This window comes from Periophthalmus magnuspinnatus, chromosome 22 (assembly GCF_009829125.3).
Source record: "Periophthalmus magnuspinnatus isolate fPerMag1 chromosome 22, fPerMag1.2.pri, whole genome shotgun sequence".
In the NCBI taxonomy this organism is placed as follows: domain Eukaryota; kingdom Metazoa; phylum Chordata; class Actinopteri; order Gobiiformes; family Gobiidae; genus Periophthalmus; species Periophthalmus magnuspinnatus.
Window position 1 is genome coordinate 24,763,052 of NC_047147.1, and position 24,619 is coordinate 24,787,670.

The 24,619-nt window shown below is 39.6% G+C and overlaps 2 protein-coding genes across 4 annotated transcripts; both read left to right on the top strand.

The window, feature by feature from the left end:
* Window positions 1-243: 243 nt before the first annotated feature.
* On the top strand, window positions 244-5,418 carry snapc1b (small nuclear RNA activating complex, polypeptide 1b). The gene is made up of 10 exons (XM_033988337.2): window positions 244-554; window positions 1,040-1,196; window positions 1,376-1,516; window positions 1,810-1,914; window positions 2,649-2,795; window positions 3,178-3,240; window positions 3,849-3,911; window positions 3,997-4,135; window positions 4,631-4,693; window positions 4,780-5,418. The coding sequence occupies exons 1-10, from the start codon at window positions 424-426 to the stop codon at window positions 4,830-4,832; spliced, it is 1,062 nt and encodes a 353-aa protein (XP_033844228.1). The 5' UTR covers window positions 244-423; the 3' UTR covers window positions 4,833-5,418.
* A 979-nt stretch (window positions 5,419-6,397) lies between these two features.
* On the top strand, window positions 6,398-22,718 carry syt16 (synaptotagmin XVI). 3 transcript variants are annotated; one of them, XM_033988901.2, is made up of 9 exons: window positions 6,398-6,492; window positions 10,942-11,118; window positions 13,306-13,620; window positions 16,163-16,446; window positions 19,063-19,337; window positions 20,029-20,212; window positions 20,725-20,902; window positions 21,214-21,329; window positions 22,015-22,718. In XM_033988901.2, exons 1-9 carry the CDS (start codon window positions 6,480-6,482, stop codon window positions 22,207-22,209), a joined length of 1,737 nt encoding a protein of 578 aa, XP_033844792.1. In that variant the 5' UTR covers window positions 6,398-6,479; the 3' UTR covers window positions 22,210-22,718. The 3 variants fall into 3 exon arrangements, with proteins under 3 accessions (XP_033844792.1, XP_055086867.1, XP_033844791.1); XM_055230892.1 differs by having other exon boundaries at window positions 6,446-6,492; window positions 10,885-11,118; XM_033988900.2 differs by lacking the exon at window positions 6,398-6,492 and adding an exon at window positions 8,487-8,742.
* The last annotated feature ends 1,901 nt before the right edge of the window (window positions 22,719-24,619 follow it).

Genomic DNA, 24,619 nt, shown 5'->3' on the forward strand with positions numbered 1-24,619 from the left:
ACCACAGATGACTCTAGTAAACATTTATTATTCAATGTTCTTTTTTTTTTTCGATGTACTTAGTAATTTACAATATTTATTTATTTGTATTAGTAATTATAAAACTGCTATTAGAACACATTTACATATAAATAAAATGTTAAATCATAATATTTTTTATTATTCAAAGATTGCAATCATTGTCTCCTAATTTTTATTTATGCATTTGAAGCTCTCTTCTGTCGCCTGCTGATGACGCAATAATCCAGCGTCTGTCGTGAGTCTCTCGTTTGTTTACATCCTCCGTTTATTTACTTTTACATGAAAAAAACACCACATTTTGTGTTTTATTGTGTAAAAATGTGGTCATGTGGGGGTTTAACCTAGTTCCAAACGTCTTACTCTGACTCTGTTCCAATTTTAATATTTTAAAGCTGTAAAAAGATGAATCATCATCGGAAACTGGTGAAGGCGGACTGTGATCAGCTCCTAAACCGCTTCCAGCAAACGGAGTCCGTACGGTTTGAAGCGTTCAGTCAAATCTGGAGGGACATGAAGTTTGAGCAGATTTTCTAGTGAGTTTCATATTTTATTTTTCAATATCAAATCACTCAACCAAAGGAATGGATTATAAAGTGCAATCAGTGGTTTTTGTACTATTGTCACTTCTTAGGTTATTTGTGAACTACACAAGAGCCATATTAATCCATGTCTACAGTAAAGAAAGATGTCTTTGTAATCCCCCAATCGTCCAACTAGTTTCCATGCCAAAAAGGCTTGAATCTCGACAACTGGACAAACGTTTTTAGAGTAAAAAGGTTTGGTCTCATCAAAGTAGTATGCATCTTCAGCTCTCTAAAAATGCTAGAAAGTTTGAAGAAATTGGATGAAATGTAAAAAAAAGCCCCTCTTAAAACAAAGTCCAAGTGCATCGTGTCAACAGATTAATAAACTTCACTTACTTCTCCTCTGTACTCCTATCCTCCTTGACATATTTTGACATCAGATTGTAGAACATGGCCCATGATATTAATCCTAACCTAATTTTTTTTTTTTTCAGTGGAGCTGCGAAACACAATAACCGATTATTCACTCGTCTGGTTTTGGACACAGCATATGAGTTCCTGCTTCCTCCCTTCACTTTTCAGATCCGAGTGGGAGGGCTCTACCTTCTGTACGCTCTGTTCCACTCTCAGACCGCAAATCCTCTCGAAAAGGTAAAAAATATACCGACAATCTAGTTCTACTCATCTGACCCTCTCCTCCGCATCCTCTGCTCCATCTGACTATCTTCTCTGCATCCTCTGCTCCTTTGACCCTCTCTTCTGCATCCTCTGCTCCATCTGACCCTATCCGCTGCTTCCATGTTCAGTAATTTCAATATGTTTTGTTTCAGATCCGTTTGGCTCTGAAGGATTGGGAGGAAATTCAGAAGTTTGAGACAGACTCTTTAGAAGCTCAGCATTACGACGTGGTTTATATTCTGAAAAAACTCCTGCACATAAAAGCGTTTGTCTTCACTGCAATGCCCCGACTGGTGAGTTACTCCAATGTATGACACCCATCAAAATCTGTACTTTCCAAGTGAACAATTCAGATATTTAAATCTATTAATACAACTATTAATGAAAAAGTCAAATTTTGTTATCAGATTTATTTTTCAGTATTGTTACTTGTTTAAATGGTAATTCTCAATACTAGTTTTATCTTACTGATAAGTATCTGGGTACCAAACCCTACTAAAGACTAAACCAAAATCCCTAGACTTACAATACTTTGCTGATAGACTAATGTATGACACAATGTGCATTTCCGATTGTGTTTTTGCAGCTTGCGTTTGACAGGAAGAAGAAATCTCAGATGTCTCCAGTCTGTGAGAGCTTCATGGAACGGCCCTCAGCTCCTCAGACTCTCATCAACAACAACCTGCTCGAGGTAACTATCACAATACTCATGTTTCTACTGTGTAAGACTGGATTACCATACATACATACATACATACATACATTTTCATGCAGTGTCACTCATGAATTAAAGCTACATTAACCAATTTTCAAACATTAAAAGGAGGAAGTAGGTATTTAAGTCTATGTAACTCTATCCTTGCTCTCACAAACCCTTCATCACTAGTATTCAAATGCATAAATCTTTTGGTGTCCACACAGCTTTAGAACAGCTTTTTTTTTAAGGAAAATCGATGCTGGGTGGAATGGCCTCACTCAGTCAATACTAGTGATTCTTATGGCTCTTTCTTCTGGGTGTGCGATTTATACAGTTTTTAATATTTATGTGCAGACTATATGTAGCAGCCTGATATTGTCACAAAGAGCTTTGACAATATAGATTTGAGTATGTCTATGTCTGACCGCATTGTCCCTGCCAAGTAAAGCCATAAATAAATATTGTACTTTTAATTTATAGTAACCTTATCTCAGCATATTGTTGGATTAATGAAGGAGGATAACAGACATTGTGTGTAAAATATCATATTCAAATAAAAATGGTATTGTGCTTGTGTTGTTCTTTTGGCGCTCAATGTCACTGAACCTTCTACCCCCAGTCTGCCCTGAGGTTGACAGATGGAGAACCACCCTCATTTCTAGTCCCACCAAATACAAAATGCTACACATTTGAACAGTTCGTGTTCAAATGTATTGAATGTTTTTCAGGAGTTGTCGAATGTCCACGGTCTTTATGAAAACCTCAAGTCCTCGGTCTGTCCTCAGTCTGACTCAAGTCTGAGTCTGTCCCATCCAGACCTGGTCCAGACACTCAGAGAGACTGTGCTCGACTTCTACAAGTGGCAAAAGGACAAGGTAGTCTTGCCAGTCTCACTCTTTAATGTTATTTAAATGTAATTTTTCATAATATTAATATTTCATAATAATTTTGTTATTTTTAACAAAACTAAGTTGTGGCGGCACTGCGTTTTTTGTTGGTTATTCATGATCGCATGTTTGGCCAATGATTGTATTGTGAGCTATGTGTATATGTATCATTATATTGTGATATTATTCTATTATGGGCAACGTAGCAAATTGTGAGCGACCCTGTGATTTCTATCCCTACTCTACAGTAATGCTAGTCTCACACCCCACACATATAATATAATAATACGAGGTGATTACTGTGATCATATTGAAGAGAATATACTTTTGAAATGACTAATATTTTATTTTTCGTACATTATGTGTTTAGTTTCAGAGCTCAGAGTCAAGTCGAGATGAAGACAGTGGAGAGGGACCATCCACTCAACAGGAGGTCAGATTTCTTCAATTCAATTCTTAAAAATTAAAGCAGATTTAAAAGCATTATTTAGGTTGAGCATCTTTTGAAAACCTATGCTGTGGTATTTCAGCTTGAAAATATTGTAATAAAAACATACTTATGAGTCAAGCTGTTCAAATTGGACTAAAAATATTAGCTGAAATAAATCAATATAAGGAATGAAACACAACTCCAGGTATATTTTTGAGGAGGACACTCCTTGTCTGTTTCTGTTTCATTGTTCATTTTCTAACTTTTTGTTGGTTAAATCAATTATCATCTTCAGCCATAAGAGCCAACTACTGTTGTGGGTTAAAGTTAAGTTAAATTAAACTAGAACTGAACCAGGGCTAAACCAGGACAGAAGCAGAATGGGACCATGACTAAATGAGTACTAAACGAGTACTAAACAAGTACTAAATAAGTACTAAACCAGGACTGAACCAAGACTGAACCAAGACTGAATCATGATTTAACCAGGGCTGAACCAGGGCTGAACCAGGGCTGAACCAGGGCTGAACCAGGGCTGAACCAGGGCTGAACCAGGGCTAAACCAGGACTAAACCAGGACTAAAACAACATTAACAGTATGTCCTTTGCAGAGTTCCAGAAGAGCAGATCTTTTGGCTTCCATCAAGTCCAGAGCGTACGAACAGGCAGCACAGGTGAGAGTGGGCTGTTTACATCTGCATTTTATGACAAAGTTCCCCTCTATTTTGTCTTAGATTTTAAACGTTATTTTTCTTTCAGGCGTCAAAGTCTCGGCGACATCGTGCAGTAGAGGTGGATGTGACCAAACCAGAGCAAAGCTCCACCCCCTCAGCCCGTTATGAAAGAATTAAACAGAAAACTCTGAGATACAGGGCTACCAAAAACATCCAAGTGTCAGGTGAGAAAAAACTTTTGATTTATACAGGTAATCCGGGTTTAGTCCGGGTTTAGTCCCCTGGCTTATTCTGGTTTTGTCCTAGTTTGTCCTACTTTAGTCCCTGGTTTAGTCCTGGTCCAGTCCTGGTATAGCCATCGATTTAATCCTGATTGCTACCCTCATGTGTTTTACCTGTTCCTTGTTTCCTGGTTTATTTTAGCCTCATGTTTCCCCTCGTTCATTTTTTGTGATTCCTTAAGTTTGGATTATCTTGGAATTTTCATTTTTTTTCTTCTTTTTGTTGATTAAACTATTATTATTTAGTTAAATTTTTGCCTTTTGAGTCTTATTTTGATAACATCCACCTTGTTTCAGTCCTGGTTTAGTCCTGGTTTAGTCCTGGTTTAGTCCTGGTTTAGCCCTGGTTTAGTCCTGGTTTAGTCCTGGTTTAGTCCTGGTTTAGTCCTGGTTTAGTCCTGTTTTAGTCCTGTTTTAGTCCTGTTTTCTGTTTTTCAGGAGACATGTGGAAAGATGCTTTATCTCATACTAGAATCACTTGCCTCACTGCTCGGGATAATGGTAAAAATGCTCAAAATATCCAAATTATAAAATATGTCTCTTTATAACACTTTCACACTTTATTTAAATCACTTCTTTTGTTCCAGAAAAACCTCCTCGATGCTTCAAGAAATTCAAATGGAAAACTGAAGACACCTAAAATTCAGCTGTTATGTTGTTTTTAATGCATATAAATTGTGGTGTTTTTTTTATTTTTTTTAAACTTGCTGACTTACTGAAACTTGAAAAAATAGGCTGTAAAACCACAAATGAAAACACATTGATTTTAAAATGTGCAATTTTCAAATGAGTAAAGATATTTTAGCTTGATTCTTATTTTAATGTGTTGTTTTCTGTTGTGGTTTGCTGTTAGACCTTTTGTGTTCCCAGGTGGAGTCCTGTTTTAGACCTGCTTTAGACCCTGTTTAGTCCTGTTTGCCAAATGCTGTAGATATCCATTTTGATATTAACACATTTCACTTTGGTTCTATGGTTACATGTAATTTAACTGGAGTTCATCAGATGCCATGTTGATGTATTAATCATAAAAGTCTAAAATTCCCAGAGTAATAAAAAGAAAATATGTAAAAGTAAGTTATTTTGATAAAACTGGGAATTCTCAGGTGGAATTTACTGTGTAACTGTCAGATTACAGATGTGTTGACCTGGTTTGTCGTTAATATCTCTGTAAAAACTGGATCCATCCACATGAAACACAATGCCACCAATTTCAACATCTTCTTTGCCAGCAGAAATTAATTATTTTTTCTACCATAAATAAGACTTTTGGAAAGATTTTGTCAGTTGAAACGCCTTTCCCCAGGGGTGTCAAACACATTTTCACCGAGTGCCACATTAGCAAAATGTTGCCCTCGGTGTACTACTTTTTTAACTTGTTAATTAACTGTTTCTGTATTTATTACTTCTTCAAATTACAGCAAACTACATGTAGCAGCCAGACTACATGCATATGCAAAACAAATATTACATATGCATTTGCCTAGATGTAAAAAATATGGATGTGTAACTGTATCTCCTGATAAAATGACATTTTAAGACAGTCCTACCTTTTAATATATCCTGTCGAGGGCCACATAAAATGATGTGGAGGGCCACCTTTGGCCTTGAGTTTGACACATGTGCCTTACCCCATAACAAAAAGAGGTTAAAGGTACAGTATGTAACTTTCTGGAGGTGGCATGTTACCTGCATGATTCTATTCAGAACATTCTCCATGGAGACAGATTTATAGTTTTATGCCAGACTGGAAGAATATAGACAAAGTAGGAGTTGGGGAGATGCAAGCCCGAGTAAGGATGTATTATTATTATTATTATTATTATTATTGTTATTATTATTATTATTATTATTATTATTATTATTATTATTATTATTATTATTATTATAAATGAAATAATAATAATTAGTATTATTATTATAAATGAAATAATAATAATAATTATTATTATTCGTATTTATTCATTTATAATAAGAATAAGAATAATAGTAATCATTATTATTATTATTATTATTTTTTTTTTCCACATCTAAAACACGCTTTTATTTTAGTCTATTTATTGGCTAAAAAGTTACACGCTGCAGCTTAGCCCAGTTTTGTGTGACTTCGCCCTGGTTCTACCCTGCCGTACCTCCCCTGTCCCCCTGTCCTCTCCTCAGGTCTTCCCTCCTCGTGCTCCTGTCTCTGGAGCTCCTCTCGCGGACAGGCGGAGGCACTGGAGGCTGCAGCGGGAGGACACAGGGATGCTACACCGCTCCAGAGCCGCTGTGTTCGGCTGTGAGAGCAGCCATGGCCTCGGACAGTGAGTACCAGCTCCAGCACACCTCGTACCACTTATTTCTACTATATTTATCAAAATGTATCCAACCAAAATGAACGAAAATGCGAGTAAATATGTCGGTCCGTGTGTTTGTTGTGGCGCTGTCTCGGCCTTTTTAATGAGGAGCCAGTGATGCAGCAGGTTATCGATGTTTAATCTGTGACAATGAGGCTAGAGGCTGATGACTGAAATAGATCTGTTTTAGGATCGTGTCATTATAAAGGTGTTTTCTCCACGCGCGTGTAAAACTGTACAGATGTACACTGACCCCCCTCCCCACGGCCTAGATCTGAACTTGGCCTTGTAACTGGTTCAGAGCAGGTTTAGTCCTAGTTTAGTCCTGGTTTAGTCTTGGTTCAGTCCTGGTTTAGTCCTGGTTCAGTCCTGGTTCAGTCTTGGTTTAGTCTTGGTTTAGTCCTGGTTCAGACTTGGTTTAGTCCTGGTTCAGTCCTGGTTCAGTCCTGGTTCAGTCTTGGTTTAGTCCTGGTTCAGTCCTGGTTTAGTCCTGGTTTAGCCCTGGTTCAGTCCTGGTTTAGTCTTGATTTAGTCCTGGTTCAGTCCTGGTTTAGTCCTGGTTCAGTCCTGGTCTAGTCCTGGTTCAGTCCTGGTTCAGTCCTGGTTTAGTCCTGGTTTAGTCCTGGTTCAGTCCTGGTTCAGTCCTGGTTCAGTCCTGGTTTAGTCCTGGTTTAGTCCTGGTTCAGTCCTGGTTCAGTCCCGGTTCAGACCTGGTTTAGTCTTGATTTAGTCCGGGTTCAGTTCTGGTTTTGATCTGGTTAAAGATACACTATGTAACTTTTGTTGTCTACCACCTGCTTGTCTCTGGATGCGCAGCTTTGTCTGGAATGTTCCGCAATACAGCTTTAAACCTATCTGTTTAGATAGATCATAACATGTGATTGTGATTAGGTTTCCTATTTATGTTTTAATAAAATAGTTCTGTTTAAAGTTCATATTTTAAACACGTCCAGAAGAACTGACTAAAACACTTAAATATGAACCGACTAAAACTAGAATGACATTTCAGATCATGTTTGTGCAGATCTAAACTCCAGGGTTTTATACAGAATAAAACAGGAGATTTTGTTTGTGAAGGAAATTATTCAAAAGCTGCAGTTCTGCTCCTAAAGTGTCATGGGACAATTTAGTAGATTATTTTATTCTTAAAACTGGAGCTTATCTTAAAGGTGGTCTTGTATAAAATGTTATCTTTCTGACTTGTTGAACTGCTCCTCCCGTTCCTTCCTCTTTGTTTAAACACAATCTAATCCAAATCAAACTGTGTCCGTGTTTTTACTGCAGTTTAAGACACGCCTCCTCCTCTGAAAACAAGTCTAAAACTAATACAACAAGTGCAGAGTGACACATACGAGAGTTAAAGTCCAGACCAGACACAGGATCTAAACCAGAGACCAGGACTGGACCAGAGACCAGGACTGGACCAGAGACCAGGACTGGACCAGAGACCAGGACTGGACCAGAGACCAAGACTGGACCAGAGACCAGGACTGGACCAGAGACCAAGACTGGACCAGAGACCAGAGACCAGGACTGGATCAGAGACCAGAGACCAGGACTGGATCAGAGACCAGGACTGGACCAGAGACCAGAGACCAGAGACCAGGACTGGACCAGAGACCAGAGACCAGAGACCAGGACTGGACCAGAGACCAGGACTGGACCAGAGACCAGGACTAGACCAGAGACCAGGACTAGACCAGAGACCAGAGACCAGAGACCAGAGACCAGAGACCAGAGACCAGGACTGGACCAGAGACCAGAGACCAGGACTGGACCAGAGACCAGAGACCAGGACTGGACCACACCTCCTCTTTTGAAAACAGAAAAGTCCAACGCTAAAATGACTAGTGCTGAGTGACACCTGAGAGTCAACATCCAGACCAGACAAAGGATCTAAATCAGAGACCAGGACTGGACCAGAGACCAGGACTGGACCAGAGACCAGAGACCAGGACTGGACTAGGATCTTACCCCAAACCAGGACTGAGGTCTAACCAGGATGTGAATCAGGACTATGGACTGGACCAGGAACTAAACCAGAGACCAGAAATGGACCAGGATCCAGATCAGGATCTAAACCAGGATTTCAACCAGAACTAAGGACTGGACCAGGATCTCAACTGGAAACAGAGACCAAGGACTAAAATTTGACTGCTAAATTCCCCCAAAATGCCTGATCTGTGATGGAGGCTGAAGAGAACACTGAAAATGAGAGTAAGTTTATAAGTTTATGTTTAATCTGTGCTTTGGACCAGTTTAAGTCCTGATTTAAACCAGGACTCCTGTAAAAGACTTGGCTTAGTCCTGATCTAGTCCTGGTCTAGTCCTGGTCTAGTCCTGGGTTAGTCCTGGCTTAGTCCTGGCTTAGTCCTGGTCTAGTCCTGGTTTGGTTCTGACTTCAGTCTCACTTCAGGGTGAATTTTAGTTCTTGTTCTCATACTTGGTTCTTTTTAACTTTTTTAAATTTGAAAAGAAAAAAAAACTCAAAAAACTAAACATAATACAGTTTACATTGTCAGTATTGGACCTAAATGATTATGGCCAACTTCAGTAAATCCCTTTATAGTCAAGACCTAGTTCAGTCCTCACTTGACGCCACTTAAATCCTGGTTTAGTCTTATTTATCTAAGGTGTTGTTTCTTACAAGGATGTTTTTCACTTCTTGTAAATCCTATACTTTTTCTTGCCTGTATTTTTAGTACTTTTCTAATCATTTGTATTTGAAAAGAACTCATCACTGACTCATTAATGGCCTGACACCGAGAAGGATCAGTTCAATATTTTATTCTAAATCCTGTTTGTTTAAAAAGATAAGCTCAGAGCAGTTTAGAGTTCAGCTGTAATACCAACGACGACCACAAGAGAGCGCTCCCGGTTCACTTATAAATCTAAAGCGCGTCTCGTTAAAGGCCTCCTGTATCCCTGTGTGTCAGATGCCCTCCCATCCTCTTATATCCCTGTAGTGTTGGACTCTGAGATGGGACCAGGACAAATGTCTCTAGTTACCATAGTTACCAATATCAGTGCTGATACCAGGCATTATTTTAACAGAGGTTATAATACAGCGGTACTTCATTCAGGACTTTCATAAAGATACTTATTTAGTTCAGAATACTTATTTGAGCAGCTGTTTTAAATTTCTACTTAAATCACTATTGTTAAAAGTCCCATATTACACTATTTTCTGATCTTTGTTCTAATGTTTCCTCATCACAAACAGACCTGGAGTTGTGTTTTGTTTCATTCACACATGTTTAACACAACAAACCCTGCATATTTAGGCTTTTTCTCTCAAACAGGAAACTCTCTGTTCCACTTTGTGATGTCATCATGTGGTAATACAGGAAGTGCTCCACTGTGTTTTTAAACTCCACCTTCACTAGAATCATTTGGATTATTTCAGCTCTGGAATTTTCAATCTCTGCTGAACTAAATGTAAAAAGAGCTGTTGACTTGAAAGCTACCACTTCATGACATCACAAGGTGGAACAGAGCATTTTGAGCTTTGGAGATGTAACAGACTAATAATAAAGTGTTACTCAAACATGTGTGAATGAAAAAAATCACAACAGAACTACAACTTCACAAAAATTATGTTTTTGAGGAGGTAACAACATTCTAAGTCTATTTTGCGTAATATAGGACCTTTAATTTCAATATTATTTAGGAGTACTTTTACTCATTTTGATTATAAAATTGTCAATTATTGTTGTATATATCTTTTTTTAAACAAATACAATCTAACCAAATAAAGACTGAAATGTGGTACCTGAAGACTTGTTTGTAGAGTCCAGAAAATGGATCAAAATACGATTATTTGAACAGAATAGTCAGTTCATGTGATTAATCGTTGCAGCCGTAGTGACCTGAATATTCACAATTATCAATTAAACGTGCTGTCCCTCATTTTTAACCTCTTAAAAATGCAAAAAAACTGAACTAGTCCACGTTAAACAGATTGCAGTGGTCCAAAGTTATTCATCACTTATACATTCATTCATTCACAGCGTTGAGTTTATACACACTCTTCACAACTTTACACTTCCTATTATTATCGGAGAGTAAATTGATTTCTAATTGGATACAGCCAGAACACAGCTGATTTATTTTGACCTAAAGAGCTGCTGATATAATAATCTGTACTGGGGCAAGTCACATTTTGGTCAAATATGTAGGAAAAATGATGTACAGGACCTTTAAGTACATAACGTTGACATCTGTAACTGCCTCTGCTCTTTATATTTCTTTTGCAGTGTTCTTATAAGTTTCCCTGGTCTCTCCTCGTCCTCTGCGTTCCTCCATCTTTGTTGACGTTGTTGTTGTTTACTCGTTGTTTACTCATTGTTTACTCGTGAGGCTGTCTGCTGGTCTGGTCTGGTCACTGTGTTGTCCTCTGTCCACTCGTGTTGCCAGTCACTCCAGAGGCTTTGGGCTTCCTCTCCGCTGTCGGCATCTTCATCATCGCCCTGGCCCTCCTCTTCCTCTTCATCAACAAGAAGCTCTGTTTCTCTGAAGTCGGGGGGCTGCCCTGCCTCGAGCCCCGGGGCCAGAGACGCAGACGGAATCGAACCGGCAACCGCTCCGCACTGGGTAAGAGGCGAGAGTGTTGCGTTCCGTTACATCACAGGACAAATGTTATGTTACTGAAACTCGTTAATAACAATTTAAAAATAATTCTACTGAAGATGTTTTAACAGTGTATGGATTTAATGAACAAACGATACTTGAAAATACCACCTGATGACATCATAAGGTGTAATAGAGTGTTGTGAGCTGTGAAGAGGGAGAAACATGTGTGAATGAAACAAAACACTACTGCAGGGATGTTTCTGTAGGGGACACTACACCGGAACAGGGTTAAAGCCGCACTGCGAAACATGTCATCCCGTTAGAACAAGGTTAAAGCCCCACTATGGGACATTTCATCATATTAAAATGGAAAGGATATAAATATTTGTATTATTTTAAATGTATAATCTTTATTTAAACGTGCCATGTGAGTTTTGTGTTTGTCTTTGTGTTTGACTAAAGTGTGTCTGTGGGAGGGGCCTCATATTTACACACATTTCAAAGCAAACATCCACCACTCTGAGCCGAACAAGGTAAGACCTGGTTTAGTCCTGGTTCAGTCCTAGTTTAATTCTGGTTTAGTCCTGGTTTAGTTCTGGTTTAGTTCTAGTTTAGTCCTGGTTTAGACCTGCTATAGGCCTATTTTAGACCTGGTTTAGTCTTAGATTAAACCTAGTTTAATCATACTTTAGTCCTGGTTTGGTCCTGATATGGTCGTGGTTTAGAAATGGTTTTATTGACCTGTTTTAGACTCAATTAGGTCTTGGTTTAGTTTCTGCTCAGTTTGTATTTATTACTGTTTTAGACCTAGATTTTTCCTGTTTTTAGTTTAGTTCTGGTTTAGTACTATTTCAGACCTGGTTTGACCCTGGTTTGACCCTGGTTTGACCCTTGTTTGATCCTGGTTTAGACATGGTTCAGTTCTGGTGTTAGACCTGGTTTAGACCTGCTATAGTGATAGTTTTATCCTGGTTCAGTCCTTGTTTTCTCTAAATTCAGACCTGCTTTAGTCATATATATGTATATGTAAGATGATATTGTTAATTTGACCCATGTACTTCATATTTACTTGGTTTGGACCACGTTAAGTTCTGGTTTAGTTGTACAAAAATGATTCAATTATAGTTTCAAACCATCTTCCAAAGTCAGGTTTATTTTTTGTATTCACAGAAAATTGCCTTTTTTCTAGTGTTACGTTTGCTTCAGATGGGGTCATGTTTTTCCTGTTGTCGCGTTCAGTCAGATGAAGAGCCGTGTAAGTCACGTGTCACTAAACCTTTAGTCTGTGGTACGACTCCGGCTCTAATCACTGGATACTGTTGTTTCCTGAAAAACACTTCACCCACTGCCTCCAGGGTTTGTTTACATGGGTGTGAGAGTGTGTGTTTAAGGAAGAGAAAATGTCTCTCTCTTAAACAGGTTGAGGGTTTGCCACTTGCTTGTCTCCATATTTTTGCTTTGCCTTGAATGTTCCACAGTATGATACTAAAGTTATCTATCTCCATGGAGACAAGCGGGTGACACCGCCAGGCCATGTTGCAGGTCACACCTGTGGAGAGGCGATGTTTAACACACAAACCCTGCATATTAAGAGTTCTTCTCTCAAACAGGAAACACTCTGTTCCACCTTGTGATGTCATGTGGTGATACAGGAAGTGCTCCACTGTGTTTTTACACTCCAAACACCTTCACTAGAATCATTTGGATAATGGTAGCCCTGAAATTACCAATCTCCAATAAATCTCTACCAAAGAGAAGCTATAAGGCAGCTGTTAACTTGGAACAGAGCATTTTGAGCTTTAGAGATGTAGAGAGACTAATAATAAAGGATTACTCACATGTTTGAATGAAACAAAACACATCTCCAGGTCTGTTTTTGAGGAGGGAACAACACTCTAATGTGGCTTAAAGTTCACAAGAGACAATTTTGTGTAATATAAGACCTGTAAAGTCCACACACGTTCATCAAACCACTCATTTCACTGGCTTAATACTCTTTTAAATTGTATGTTACAATTCAAAATACCAATAAATAAGGATTGATAGCATGTAGGCCTAATTTAGGTCCTACGATTACATTGTCCATTTCTGATGTGTTTCTAATTTTCCTTTTTGTCTCATTCCTGATCCAAAGATTCTTGGATTCTTATCCCAGTTTTTCCTTATCTTTACCCCTGACTTTTCCTTTATTTTGTCCTGTTTTTCCAGTGAAGACTTTTGGGAACGAGGAGGATGATTTTGGCTCGAGTTCATCCGACAGCGAAGCAGAAATCCTGAAGCAGTTTGAGATCTCTGTGTCGCGATCGCAGAGTTTTAAAAACACTGCAGCGACTAACGCAGCGGCTAATCTAGGAGCTAACGTGGCAGCTAACTTGGGCGCTACGGTGGGAGCTAAAGTGGGTGCTAACATCGCTAACTCTGAATTAGTGCAGTCACAGTCGGTAAAGTCCCTGAACAAAAGACACAGATTCTCCAGACTGTCCGACCACGAAGAGGCAAGCACCGAGCTCTCCGACATGGAAGGTAAGGGACAATACTGGTCTAGTCCTGGTTTAGTCCTGGTTTAGTCGGTTGGTAAATACTGACTCACATCTCTGCATTTTATTATTATATCGGTCTATTGCTCACTTCTTCCATCCCGTATCAAGCCAGAACCAAACATGACCGTCCAATTGGATTTGTTTATTTCAGTGACGCATGTGAAATGAAGGAGCTTATTGGTCACCCATCATTTTGAATACAATTACATTTCTCTCACCTCAGATTAACAGAGTTTAGTTCTATGCTTATTGATTCTGCAGAAATCCATTGTGTTTTTTCCGTCCCCCGTGATATTTTTTCCACGTAAGCGGCCATTTTTGTTGATTTGTTGATGCGGATGGACCGTGTGTGTCCCTGATTGGCTAATGCACCTTTCAGTCACGGCCATCTGAACTCTGGGAGATGCACGTGTGATCAGACTCACATCTAGTATTGAAGAAGTGTGTATTCTGGATCCCATGAAACTGATTTAGTGCTGGTTTACTCCTGGTTTACTCCTGGTTTTGTCCTTTTTTAGCTCTAGCTCAGTCCTGGTTTAGATCTGGTTTAGTCCTTGTTAGTGTCTGTCTCTTTCAAAACAACAAAACAGTACCTAGAACTCTTCAGGGTTAGTGCGTCCAAACCCATTTTATTCTCTGTGTGATTGTTTCTCACGCAGCGATGACTCAGGATGCGGTTACCATGGAGATCCTGGGATGCTGTTTCCATAGCGATGCCTTTTCTCAGCATGCATTCATAAAAAACAAAGAGAGGAGGGTTTTAGTAGAGGAGGATGGAAGCAATTACTGGCTCTTTTTCCACAAGATTAGAAAAACAGGAAGAACAGGAAAAACATGTTAAGATCTGGTTTAGTCTTAATAATAATATGTTTCTGTACGTGTTGTGGTTATTTATTGTTATTTATGCTTTAAAATCAGTCCACAGTGCACATTTTAAACCCATACAGGAGTATTAACATTTGAGAGAAGACTGAAATCTGAACGTTAAGCTAATCCACGAAGCCCATGCATTTCAGAACATGTTTGTATAGGTCTAAACTACAGGGTTAGCAGCTTTTACACAGAATAAGACCACATAGAGACACAGGGAGGGCATCTGACACACAGGGACGTTTCAGAAAATGTTTGTATAGGTCTAAACTGCAGCGTTAGCAGCAAAATCATTGATAAAACCTTTTACTTTATTATATTTTGTGTTTAATTCAGGGTTGACACCTTTAATTGTTCTTGTATCTATTAATGTGTTGTTAATGTAACTGCTGTTGTATGTGACACTTTTGGTTGCTATGCCGACAAGTTTATTTCAAGGTTTCATTCGTTACTGGTCAGTTTGGAGTCGAGTGAGTTGAGACTGCTGTTCTTTTGTTGTTGTTTTGGTGTGGCCCTACAGTAGCCCTCGTGTTCAGAAAATAAACAACAAGAAGAAATCCAGTGCGTTTCATTAAACCAGAACGCTACATTGGAGTTTGTTGTTATATTAGTTATTCCAGTAGTGATACTTAAAGATGACATATTGCGCTTGTGCCTGCTCTATAGTTATAACCTATGACACCTAAAACAACTTAATAAAAGAAACATGCTCGCTGACTTCTGTGTAAGAAAACGGCGGTGCCCAATGGGAGCTGACGTCATAGCTGCACATCACACTAGTGAGCAGTGGATTTCTTTTTCATCACAACCAGAATGACCACATGACGCTGATGAATCCTGCATATCACCGATTAAGAGAATAAAATCGGAGAAGAAAGTTAACACAGAGCAGTGGGCGTGTTCTGGAGGAGGTGGAAACGGGTTGATTGTTATTAAACATTGCTCCAACATGCACGGATCACTCCAAATACAACTTCAGGTGAGTAAATGGTTAAATAACTATAACATGGTTAAAAGCTCTGAAAAATCTATTGAGCAGAGAATAAGTAAAATACATAATTATGATAAGTTAAAGCCACAGTTTGTACTTTTTTTTTCTCCCAAAAATAGACTAAAGTAAAAGCAAGTTTTATTTTGTTTTTTATATTGAAATATAAAACTTAGAAAAACGTGTACTTTCTGTGAGCGGGCTTGCATCTCCACAAACCTGACTCTTATTTGATTTGGAGGAGGGCCTTGCTTTTTTCCATGGAAATATTGTTCCTTTGGCAATATTCCACAGTATGGCATTGAATGCATCTATCTCAATGGAGAATGTTTAAAGTATGGTTTTAACCTTCTATTTCCATAGAATAATGCTACCTCCAGAAAGTTACATAGTGTTGCTTTAAATTGCGAATGATTATGTTGTATCTCTTAAATCAGACCTATTCTGCAAAATAGATTTTTCAGAGCTTTTATCTATGTTATAGTTGTTTCCCTTCACCATTTACTCACCTGAAGTTATTCAGAGAGCAGCTGTCCATAAGTCGTTTTAAATCAATATTGTGATTTAAAATGTGTAAATTAAAATACAATGGTCCACGGTCATAGATTATTTTACAGACACAAGCACAATACATCTGCTTTAACATCTTTTGCACTTTCTTTTCCAGACTCTACTGCTCAGACCCAGGATCCTCTCTCTGCAGCCGCTGAAGAGACCCAGACCAGGTCTCAGTCCAAGAGGAGCAGAGGGTCCACACAGGAGGACCAAACCAGTCTAAACCCATCCAACCCGGTCCAGACCGCTCTGAGCCAGTCCAGATCCAGCCTAAACCGGTCTAACCCAAGTCCAAGTCCAAGTGTGGTCAGACAGGAAGCAGATGGAAGTGAGGACTTAGAGCCCCAAACCCCAGGAGACAGAGACGATGACAGCTCCTCCACCTGGAGCCCAGAGGTACTGCAGGTTTAAATTAGATTAGATTAGATTTATTTATGTCAATGTCAGGTAAAAAAAAATGAAACACAGTTTAGACCAAGCAGTGACGTCACACTGGGGGTGTTCTACATGTATCTCTATACAGTGGAATGTTCAGCAGTTACCATGGTGACACAATGCACACAAACATAAACACGGTCAAAAAAGTTTTAACATAGTCTAAAAATTCAGGACAAAACTCAAGGAAAAAAATACAAAATTGATTTAAACAGTACAGACACCTCCAGGAAATGTTGTGATTTATTGTACGATAATCAGAAAGTGCATGTTAGCATGCTAGTTGTTTGCTTTACTGTCACGGTAAAACTCCACTCCGGTTTATGTGAGCTTTTGAAAAGTGCTTGTAAACTCATCATGGTGAATAATTAGGATGCTCTGAATGCATAAGTTACATGAGGAATAACTTTGGACCACTGCAACTGTTTAAAATGAACTAGTTCTGTTTTTCTTGTTTTTAAGACGGGTATAACATACTAATAGCACACTTCTGGTTCAGCAGTCTCATTTTGACCTTATGAGCTGCTTTTACCATTTATTTGTACTGGGGCAAGACATTTTTTGCTTTATATAAAATATGGTACAGCCACTTTAATATACATTGACATCAGTGGAGTTATGCAGCGATGATCATAATTTCATGGTGACATCATTTTTAGTACAGACACAGGTTGTGAGCTTGATTCCTGGACGAGTCAGGGTTTTTCTGTTCAGTGTTCCCCTCTTACTTTAAACTCGTCTGCCCTCTCCATACTGTGGAGTCACTAGAATTAGACCCTGTTGATTTTATTTCTCTGTAAATATGAAGTGTTTGTCGATGGCGTTGTTAAGATCTGCTTCAGGGATAATTTGGTTTCAACAGGAATTTAAACTAGGTCTCATATGACATTATCAGAAGTCTCACTGTAGTATGGAGTGTTAGAATATAAATCACTGCCTTGAACGAGAGCGAACACGCTCACGCAGAGCAGCAATCAAATGAAAAACACAACTGTAATTCATCTGTAGATGCAAATTCTTTTGCAATAGTGACTGGATACAGAACCGGGAATTCACTAACTTTGGTTTTTAAAGATGACAAAGTAGGATGTAATAGTGACCTAATTTTTGACATGTTTGGGCTGCTAGCTGCGTCTTCTGAACTATCAAAGGTCTCAATGGTGATGTAATACAGCTGGATAATCCCAGTAAACCATTTTTAAATAGAGTATCATTAAAAGGCCTGAACTGCAACAAATAAATTGCACAATGAACCAATAATTATAGTTATTTATTCAACCCTCTGCCGCTTAAATCTTATCGTATTACAACAGAAATAACAAAAATCGCCCCATTATTGCAAAGAAAAAGTCCACACGATAAATATTGAGCCCCAAAATCTTTTGTTCCAGCTTTCATATATCGAACAATAAGTCCATATGGTGATTATGGTGACCGGCCTAGCCTCCTGTCGCCTGGTTGGTCCTTGGAGAAGCCTGTCTGCATGACACTTTCTGATTTCAAAGACCTCCTTCATCCAGTGTTTGAACTTGTTAGTAGTGCCTGTGGTCAGTATTAATCGCAGTTAAGAGGCAGTTTGTGGAAAGAGGAAAAGTACAAAAATACAGGACATAATAGTGAGCTGTAAAACAGAATCTATGTACGTCATCAGCATGAAAAACTCCATCCAAAATACAGACAGTTTAGAGGCAAGGAAGGCATGTTTCTGACAGTTTAAACCTTCATTTAACTAAATCTACATGTGGCCATCCATTTTTACTTGTCTAATTATATACATTATGCAATTTATTCAAGTTTCAGCCCTTGTTTAAATAACGGTTGCTCGGTAAAAGTTATGGAATTGCTGTTTTTCAGATTTTAGACTGTGAAAATGTCACACTCACAGATAGATGCAGATGCAGATTGTACTTTGCCATGTATCCTCAAGGTAAATTCACAAATGTTCAACCTGATCATTTCTATTGTTGACAGGACTCGAGAATTCACTGTATTACACCACAAATCTGCATTGTTTCTGTATTAAATATTATTGGCCTACAGAATGTTGTGATGTTATCTGAAACCCAGCAGTATTATTCAAGAGGAGACGTCTTCTGCGTTTGAGACATGTGTTATTATACGGCTTTGTATTGGATATAAGGAGAATGAATGATGTGAGTTAGCTGAAGATTTGGGACTTAATCATGAGTTGAATCTGCCTTTTGACATATAAATACGCCATTCTCTAGTACATATCTGTGTGAATAGTAGTTTTTTGCATGAACTCCTCCTGCAGGTGTAATCTTGTGAGTCAGATACATAGAGAAACGTAGTAGTTTTGCAATGCTCCCTTTAAGTCGATGAAACGATCGGCAGCTCATGTCTTTAGTCGAAAAGAATTTCTAATAGGAAAGGGCAATATATCGGGTTCAGTATCAGTTTCGGTTGATATTAATTTAGATTCTTCAATACTGGTTTCGGCCAATATCGTTACTCGATATTGACGTTCCGATGTAGCAATTTCTTAAGTCGACTACAGATCTGCTCTTGTCTGTAGTCCACTCTCTCCTAAACTCCCCCGTGTCTCTCCTCACGCAGCAGGAGCAGCCCCCAGTCCTGGACCTCCCGCTGGACCTGTCGTCGTCTCCTCGTTTACCCGTGTCTAAGTGCGCCGACCTAGTCTTGAGCCTGGACTATTCCCCAGACCTGGAGCGGGTCTCGATCTCAGTCCTGGGAGTCCGGGATCTGCCGGATAAAACCCGGACCGGGATGGACTCTTGGCAAATCCACATGGTCCTACTGCCTGCCAAGAAACAGAGACACAAGAGCTCTGTGCAGAAAGGAGATAGTCCAGACTTTAACGAGACTTTTAGGTAAGAAACCAGGACTAAACCAGGACTAAACCAGTACTAAACCAGGACTAAACCAGGACTAAAAAAGGACTAAACCAGGACTGAACCAGGACTGAACCTGGGCTGAACCGAGACTGAACTGGGACTGAACCGGGACTGAACCAGGACTGAACTAGGACAAAACCAGGACTAAACCAGAACTAAAACCAGCACTCAACTTAGACCAAAACAAAGAAAAACAAGAATACAATGGGACTAACCCAAGACTAAACCAGAAATAAGCCAGAACTAAATCAATACTGAAACAGGACTAAAACAAGGCTAAACTGGACTAAACCAGGATTAAACCAGGATTCATGATTTATGATTTAATCAGGGTTTAAGATTTAACTTAAACAGAAGTGAACAAGAACTTCTTGTGAAGGGGCTGAACCAAGAGCAAAACTAAACCAGAACTGAACCCTTGTTTAACCAGGACTAAAGCAGGAGTGAACTCGGACTAAACCTAGACCAAACCAGGTATAAACAAGGATTTAAGGAGGAATAAACCAGGACTAAACTAGGACTGAACCAGGACTAAAGCAGGACTGAACCAGGACTAAACCAAGTCTAAACCAAGTCTAAACCAGGACTAATCCAGGACTGAGCCAGGGCTAAACCAGAACTAAACCAGGACTAAACCAGGGCTAAAGCTGTGTGTTTTCATATCCAGGTTTAATCGTATTGAGCCCAGTGACCTCCACGTCTCTGCACTGCGCTTCCGGCTCTATGCTCTAGGGGGCAGAATGTCCAGGGAGAGGATGATGGGAGAAAAGATCCTTAGGCTGTCAGAGCTGGACCCTCAAGGTGGGACTCTGTCAACCACTCTGCTACTGCAGCCGAGGAGCAATATAAAGGTAAGACTAGGACTAAATCAGGACTAAACCAGGACTGAAGCGGGACTAAAATGCACTAAAATGGACTAAACCACGATGACACGGCACAGTTGCTGAGTAGATACCACTCTCACGTCATAGTAAGAAGGTTCTGGGTTTGACTCCTGGGATTTCTGTGTGGGGCTTTTCCGATTTACTCCATCAACCCTAAACATGCACAATAGGTCAAATCATCCATCTAAGTTTGCCCCAGTGGCATTGAAGGATCAATTTCCATCATGTCAAGAGGGATTAATAAAGTGTACTTGCCCCAAGATTAAAAGTGGGCAAAATCACGACTACACAAAAACTAAACTGGAACTGAAAGAGGAGGAAACCGGGACTAAACCAGGACAAAACCAGGACTAAATCAGGTGCAAACCAGGGACTAAACCAGGCAAGACTAAACCAGGATTTAAACAGGGTTGATCCTAGACTGAAACAGGATGGAAAGCGGGACCAAACCAGGACTAACCCAGTTCCTTTGCTTTCAGAGTATGGGCTCGCAGATGTCCCTCTCCCCGGACAGCGCCTCCTCTACACAGTCTCTGACACACGGGGGCGCTCCGGAGCTGTTACTGGGCCTGTCGTACAACGCAACCACGGGACGCATGTCTGTGGAGGTGGTGAAAGGGAGCCATTTTAGGAACCTCAGCCTCAACAGACCCCCAGGTACAAACTATCAATCACTATGTTTTTATTTGACACATAAATGTGTTTTAATATTCAGTTCATGAACATAAACAATACACTCAGACACAAAGCGAGGTTAGCTCTGTTCACTTGAAGCGTATTGTCATGGAAATAAGTTTGTGATCAGCTGATGCCTCTCACGTGGCTCATGGCACCGTGTTTGTGGTGAATGATGCCTGGTCCACGTGAATCAGACCCAAAAGTGAAGTACACAGACCTAAATCATGTGCCAGTGGTGACAGAGCAGTAATGTGTGAAATGACCTGAAATATTTGTGTTTATTTTTTTAGACACTTACGCTCGTCTGTCACTGCTAAACTCTGTGGGTCAGGAGATCTCTCGCTGTAAAACCTCAGTGCGCCGCGGACAACCCAATCCTGTGTACAAAGAGACATTTATGTTCCAGGTATTACACCGGGACTAGACCAGAGCTGAACCAGGGCTAAACCAGGACTAGGCCAGAACTGAACCAGGACTAAACCAGGACTAAACCAGGACTAAACCAGGACTAAACCAGGACTAGACCAGGACTAGACCAGGATTAAACCAGGACTAAACCAGGACTAAACCAGAACTAGACCAGGACTAAACCAGGACTAAACCAGGACTAGACCAGGGCTAAACCGGGGCTAAACCAGGACTAGGCCAGAATTGAACCAGGGCTAAACCAGGACTAGACCAGAACTGAACCAGGGCTAAACCAGGACTAGGCCAGAACTAGACCAGGATTAAACCAGGACTAAACCAGGACTAGACCAGGGCTAAACTGGGGCTAAACCAGGACTAGGCCAGAATTGAACCAGGGCTAAACCAGGACTAGACCAGAACTGAACCAGGGATAAACCAGGACTAGGCCAGAACTAGACCAGGATTAAACCAGGACTAAACCAGGACTACCAGGACTAGACCAGGACTCAACCAGGACTAAACCGGGACTAAACCGGGATTAAACCAGGGCTAAACCAGGGCTAAACCAGGACTAAACAAGGATGAAACCAAGACTGAGCCAGGACTTAAACTGACCTACACTAAACCTGTACTAATATAACATCATCTCCCTCAGATCTGTACTGACCCAGTGTTTGCTGCAGGTGGCGCTCTTCCAGCTGTCGGATGTGACTTTGCTGGTTTCCGTTTTTAATCGTCGCAGCATGAAGAAGCAGATGGTGGGCTGGATCGCTCTGGGTCAGAACAGCAGCGGAGAGGAGGAGCAGAGCCACTGGACCGACATGAGAGAGGCCAAAGGACAACAAGTCTGCAGGTGGCACGCTCTGCTCGAGGGTTAAACCTGATGCCCTCCCAGACCACCTCCTCGGAGCGTGGAGAGGAGGGGGTGATGATGGGCTGGGAGGACATCTGGGTCAAAACTGCAGTGGAGAGGAGGAGCAGAGCCACTGGACCGACATGAGAGAGGCTAATGGACAACAAGTCTGCAACAAGGTGGCACATGCTGCTCAAAGGAGACACCTGATGCCCTCCCAGCTGACACCTGACACGCTCTTCTTGAGGGGTAAACCAGATGCCCTCCCAGCCACACCACAACATGTTAACTGAAAAGTGGGTAATAACAATACTTTATAATAACTACACTTAATTAAATAGATTTTTTTTTAGCTTTCTACCATGTTATCGTGTTGTTCCCATCCATGCATTTCTGAGTAATTTAGCGATCTCTGCTGGGTCCTATTCAAACCGTCTTTACGGTTAGCTGTATGATTCTGTACAAGGCTCCGCCCACAAGCCTACATCACCCATGCTCCCACTCGACAATACATAAATATACAAAAACATGATACAAAACTATACACAGCAACTTGACTAACCTGATGTGCAGTAGTTTCATTAGTGGGATGCAGCTGATTGTGTTGTGATAGTGCTCTGAAGGGGGAGGGACTTAGCACAGAGAGTAAAGGGAGGGGAGACTCAGTGTCAAAAATGAAAGTGAAACTTATGTTAATACATTATTTTTTGATGAATATAGCATTTTCAAAACAAAAAAGGTAACATGGTGATCTCAATATGTTATGAGTTAGCAGTTAATACCCCACAGAAGTAAAATACCCCGTCTTTAATACCCCAACTCCCAAACCCTAGTTGCTGTGCCTGAATCATTCTTAATAAACTATTGAGTCTTTGTTCACAAGGCTAATTAAGATGTAGTTATTATGAAGTGGTACCGAAAAGAGAAGAAGAACAAAGTGGATGGACTATATATAAAAATGTAGTTACAATTTTTATATATATATATATATATATATATATATATATATATATAATTTGTAACTACATTTTTTGTATTGTTATTTTAGTATTGCATTTTTTTATTTTGCAAATGAATGCTTGAAGTCAGATACCCTTCCCTATGATTGCTACAAGGAGCACAAAGTTGGACTAAGAGTCTATTTTAAGTTTAATGAAAGATATATTCAATATTCTTAAATGCCAAATTAAATGATGCTTCCAGTTATATGAATTTAGTTTGGATTGTTTAATTGTTTCTAAAAGATAATTTCAACTTTAAACTTTTCTATTTGGGGAAGTGGAAGGAACATGGAATGACACAGCACAATGAAGACTGAAAAATGACATCTTAAATCTGTATTTTTAAAATATTTTACTGATGATGATGAATTTACCAAAAAAAGCAACAGTGTATTCAAACATGTGTGTGGAGCAGAGGGAAATGCAGAATAAACCAAGGAATAAAGGCCGCAGCCTTTTAAAGTGCATATGACAGGTTAGAGGACTTTCCACAAAAATATACTTAACATATTTAAGATTTTACTAAACATTTTGACAAGTTTAGTCTATTTTTAAAATGATAAACTATCATTTTACTTCCTGGTTGCAATCAACAGATGCGACACAGGTAATTCAATGACTGTTACCTAGCAACCACAATGTAAACAAGGGCCAAAACTTGTGTAAATTACACAATCGTTATGATTAGACTAATAAAAATAAATGACAACACCTTTATTTTGCTAAATCAGTGTTTAATCCATGTTTCCCAACAAACTGCACTGAACTACTGTAAAACTATGATAAATATTTAACACAGGTACACTCCAACAAACCAAGAACAACAAACCTATCATATGCACTTTTTAACGTTTTATCTGTTTATTTTTTTTGTACATAGTTATGACTGTATTTCTGAAGTGAGTAATTTGGTATTGGCAGTTTCACAATCATAAAGAGTGTACAGTTTACATGAACAGAGGCCAAAGGCACAGAAAGTCAGCCATTTCTTCCCATTTTGCCCTGAAGGCCAACAGAAAAATGCATGTTAACTAAATCTTATTTTTGTTACAGAGGTTTAATGTGATTGGTTGAGTCACACGAGCACTTCTTAGTTCAAATACACAATATTTAAAGGAGCTGTACCTGATTTTTAATGTCTTATCCCTCACTTACCTCATGCATTCTGAGCATCCTAATGATTCACTGTGATGAGCTTATAAGCACTTCACAAAACAGACTTTTGCTGTCACGGTAAAGCTAACAACAACTAGCAACTAAGGCGCATATCCTGGTTACTGGATAATAAAACACTTCCTAATTGGAGGTAGACAGTACACAGCAGACTCATTTTGACCTCAAGAGCTGCTTATACAATATAACTGTACTGGAGCAAGACACATTTTCTCAAATACATGGGAGAAAAATCATGTACAGGGACTTTAGAGTAATTTC

Excerpts from the sequence above, each read along its gene's own strand:
- snapc1b (XM_033988337.2), top strand. The coding sequence starts at position 424 with ATGAATCATCATCGGAAACTGGTGAAGGCGGACTGTGATCAGCTCCTA. Across the intron at positions 555-1,039 it reads AAGTTTGAGCAGATTTTCTA|TGGAGCTGCGAAACACAATA; the intron begins GTGAGTTTCATA and ends TTTTTTTTTCAG. Across the intron at positions 1,197-1,375 it reads CCGCAAATCCTCTCGAAAAG|ATCCGTTTGGCTCTGAAGGA; the intron begins GTAAAAAATATA and ends GTTTTGTTTCAG.
- syt16 (XM_055230892.1), top strand. Across the intron at positions 16,447-19,062 it reads CCTCCACCTGGAGCCCAGAG|CAGGAGCAGCCCCCAGTCCT; the intron begins GTACTGCAGGTT and ends CTCCTCACGCAG. Across the intron at positions 21,330-22,014 it reads AAGAGACATTTATGTTCCAG|GTGGCGCTCTTCCAGCTGTC; the intron begins GTATTACACCGG and ends TGTTTGCTGCAG.